The 4,267-nt window shown below is 42.5% G+C and overlaps 1 protein-coding gene across 1 annotated transcript; it reads right to left on the reverse strand.

Moving 5' to 3' along the window:
- Positions 1 to 2,060: 2,060 nt before the first annotated feature.
- Positions 2,061 to 3,770, reverse strand: LOC311102579 (stathmin-4-like; the record flags this gene model as incomplete). Its single annotated transcript, XM_084143954.1, has 5 exons — positions 2,061 to 2,117; positions 2,555 to 2,746; positions 3,041 to 3,246; positions 3,477 to 3,569; positions 3,758 to 3,770. The coding sequence occupies 5 exons, from the start codon at positions 3,768 to 3,770 to the stop codon at positions 2,061 to 2,063; spliced, it is 561 nt and encodes a 186-aa protein (XP_084000080.1).
- Positions 3,771 to 4,267: the final 497 nt, after the last annotated feature.

Consider the following 4,267-nt stretch of genomic DNA (forward strand, 5'->3'; position numbering starts at 1 on the left):
TATTCATTATGTGGCTCTATTTATTTTGGGGTTATTTAATGTATTGGATGATATTTTGGTATTTAATGAATAAAGAAATTCACATGATCAATTCAAAACATAACTCTTTTAATTCCTTTTGCATCTAAAATATAGCACAATTTACGTACAGTAACAAGCAGCCACATCATACCCTGACCTCCATTCATCTCAGTAGAGTTACAATGATGTTGGCTCAGACAGTTTACCAACCAAACTCATTAATGGAATGTGAGTTAAAACCTTGCCTGCAGGTGTGAGCTCAAAGCACAATGTGTGATATCAAAGTGGTTTTACTGAAGCATACACACTCAGGCTCATGCTCATACTTACACTCACATTCACACTCACGCACATGCACACGCACACACACACCTCCACTTCCCCCCGCCCTCCAAACTGCCCACAGACACACCAATGGCACTGTCGGCACATCGGTGAGAATCCTGAGCAGAACTCTGATGAAGTCGTCATATGTTTCAGCTCAATCTTTTTTGTTGTACTGCCCAGATCCTAAAACATTCCACTTCAGTCGTTGACTTGACCACCTCTCTCGTGTGTCATCATTAACATCTCATAGTCTCAGAGTCTTTTCTCCAAACAACTGGACCCAGAGGGCTACAGTCTGAACAGGCTGGCGAACGGCCTTCATGAAGGCCTCCAAAATGGCTTCCAAAATAAGTTCAGCTTGTGTTGTGATCAGGCCGTCATGACACCTACAACACAGAGTTCAGAGATAGGGCAGTTAGCTAGACAGAAGCGCGCACACACATGTGACTAGTGCACATGTAAGTAAGCATACAAACAACAAGGATCTCTTATACTGACTTTTACTTTTTTAATTGATATTGAGTGACATATCACATACATCTGTAAATAATACATATACGTGCAATACAAGCTATTCTACGGCTAATCACAACTACTATGTCTGAAAACACACAAAGAAACTAGCAGTACAGATGTAGGATCTTAATTTGAGCTAGTTTGCCACAGCAGGAAAATAATCCTGCAGGAACAGGAAATGTGAAATACAGTATTATGTGGATTATAATTCATGGACATTTTTGTAGGGGTTGATACATTTTTCATTGGGGCAAATCAAGTCTGACATTTCAAAGTGGAAATTCCAAACTTTAGAAGCCTTTTAAAACTCAAATACATCACAAGTTTGCATTTCAGCATGTTTTAGCTGCTGTTTTAGTTAACTAAATCATCAACATCTAAGACAAATGTCAGAGGCAAGAGCTTGCTTTTCTGCTCCTAGTACTGTATCATGCAAGCCAGCAACACCGTATTCAAATTAATAGCTACTGAGTTCATTCATATATTTATTCCATATCATGATTATATATTTCACTACTGCAGAGAGAGAATACTCTCCATAAAAACCCTTCTTTGAATGTAAATTCTCAGCAACAAGAGTGATGAAATTAAGATCCTACATCTGTACACAATATCAACACTACTACTGGTGAAAAGTGTGATCAAGCATTATTTGTGTAGAATGCTTTAAATTTAAGTGTATGTGTCAGTGATTTTATTGACCAGAATATGTTTAAATTTCTTGCAAATAATGATTACTTTTATTTTATTTTCATTTTATTTAGCCAGGATAGTCCACTCAGTAACAATTTCCACTGTTTTCCAGGGAGTCCTGGGTTCATGGTCTATTATAAATGCCAAGCCTACAGAATGTGCATTATCTACTCAGTGTATTTGTTATAAATTGTGCATAGCGCTCTTACACTTCAAAACTACAACTTGATTTTCTATCTCTGCACCATTACTCTGAGGAAATCACCTCTGCCTGTTTTGAAAATTACCAACTTCCAATTTTGATTTTGTTGACTTTTAAGCACAAAAATATGTTATGCACACCTCCTATTCCATCACTGTGAATTCTCGTCTGTCAAACAAATACCATTTAGATTTTAAGAAACCGTCTCTTTTTGTTGTATTTTCTCTTCTCTCCTTTTCTCACTCAACAAAACAGAGGCCCCACGCTCTCTCTCTTTCTTTCTCTCAATCTCTCTCTCTCTCTACCCGCTCTCCTCCTTATGCTCTCTGTTTTTCCTCACCTCCACAGCGTGCTTGTCCTGAAAGAGAAACACAGAAACCACCCTTTAGACTTCTTATCCGTTTCATATCAGGGAAGAAAATAATGGTAAAAGGCAATGATGATCTCTGGATGTTTAGTCAGTAGAGTGTATCTCAATTACATGTGTGTGTCTTGATTGTTTCTCAAACCAGCTACATTAGATAGGGACAATAATAGTTTCAGTTTTGTTGCCCAGCATTCATTCTGAACTTTAACATCACAAAAAATAACATATCTCAACCGACTAGAACTATTCTGCCATAATATAGATAATATCCATGACAGATGAAAAAAACTAACAAAAAAACAACGGAGCTAGAGTCAGGGTTGGAGTCGATTCCATTTCAATTAACTTCAATGCACTTCCTATATTGAGTGAATTGAAATGGAATGGACCCCAACCCTGCCTAGGGTATCAGCTGAGTGTAACTCTACCTTCTCCTGCAGGCGTTCTAGCATGGCGGCCAGGTGTGCCTCCCGTTTCTCCTTGTTGTGCTCCATGCGCAGCTCCAGCCGCTCCTTGGCCAGCCGGATGAAGCTGTTGTGTTCCTCCAGGGCCTTCTGGGCCACCTCACGCTCATGTTCCCGCTTTTCTGCCAAGTGCTTCAGCAACTCAGCCTCCTGGCACTAGGGGGCGATAGAGAGGTGGAAGAGAGAGGGGTGAGTGGATAAACAGAGACCAGAGTGGGCAGAGAGCCCCACCACAATCCCTATCCCTTTGATGATACAAAGCAGTCCTGATCAACACTGCACACCTGACTCTATGAACTTCCATCTCTACCTCACCAAACTGGGAACAGTCAATTCTGACCAACATTCTGTGAGCATTCCACAATACCAATCTAGAAACAGTCAATGCTGTCTTTCTGTCTGTCTTTCTTTCTTTCTTTCCTTCCTGACCCCTGACCTTTGACCCCTCACCTTTCTCCTCTCCTCCGCGGCGTCCAGCTTCCTCTGGATTTCCTCCAGGGAGGGCTCCCTGCGTGGGGGTGTGGTGGCGAGGGTGTTTGGACCCCCGTCGAACGAGGGTGGCTTCAGGATGACCTCGAAGGCCTGGCCGGACCTTCTCTTGTTCAACTCAATCACCTCCATATCCCTGATGATGCACAGGTTCAGGTCCACCACACCTGCAAAGGGCAGGCAGAGATGAAGAAAAGTGTGAGATTGTATAAAGGAAGAACCCAAAGGAAATGGGGGGGGGGGGGGGGTTGCCATTTGTGTACCTGCCATCTTTGTAGCGGCCTCAAAAAACAATTATATTCATCTGATTACTGGCTCATTGACTGAAATGGCTTAAATGGTGTGCTGTGGAAATGGTAGGTTGATGATTGTCGTAGAATTGTGTAAAACTGTTTACCTTCTTTCTTGGTGGGCTTTTCTTTGGGTTCAGGTAGGATGCAGGAACAGAAGATGGACACTAAAGGGAGCTCCCGCATCTTGTCTCTGTACGCTGCAGGGGAGAGAATATTAAGTGAGATCAGCATTAGACTCTCTATCTCTCTCACTCACTCACAAACACACACACTCGCACACACACTCGCACACACACACACACACACACACACACACACACACACACACACACACACACACACACACACACACACACACACACACACACACACACACACACAGTACCTGCAAGAGTCATTCTGCCTCTTGTTTTTCTTCTAAAGACACTGTGGTGAATCAGATAGTTCTGAAAGGCGAGACAAAGAAAGATGCTTTATCATCAGATCCTGAAATCTGCAAACACATGTTAAATCCCTGTACTGCCACAGAATCCCACTACCATTACAATAAAACTGGCCCATCGTGAGCTACTGTGAAGCCTTCATTCAAACCCACTCATCGAGAGCACTTGAGGCCCTACGCTTGTCACGAAACGAGAGAGGGAGGGGTGTGAAAGGGATAAGGGGGGGGGGGGGGGGGGGAGTATTCTACCGCAGAAGTGACCTAACCATTCTCAAGCCCTCTGTCTCTCCTCGTGATAATCAGATGGACAGATCACACTCATTATCAGAGCATGATGGTACTGTATTGTTATGATAAAACAAGGCAGGGCCTACCTAGCTTGCTCACATAACATAGAGGCCTTATTGTCTACAGCAAAAAGAAGAGAGTGATGGAAGGAAAGAAAAATAGATC

The sequence above is a fragment of the Coregonus lavaretus genome (assembly GCF_964263955.1).
Source record: "Coregonus lavaretus genome assembly, chromosome: 27".
Lineage (NCBI taxonomy): Eukaryota > Metazoa > Chordata > Actinopteri > Salmoniformes > Salmonidae > Coregonus > Coregonus lavaretus.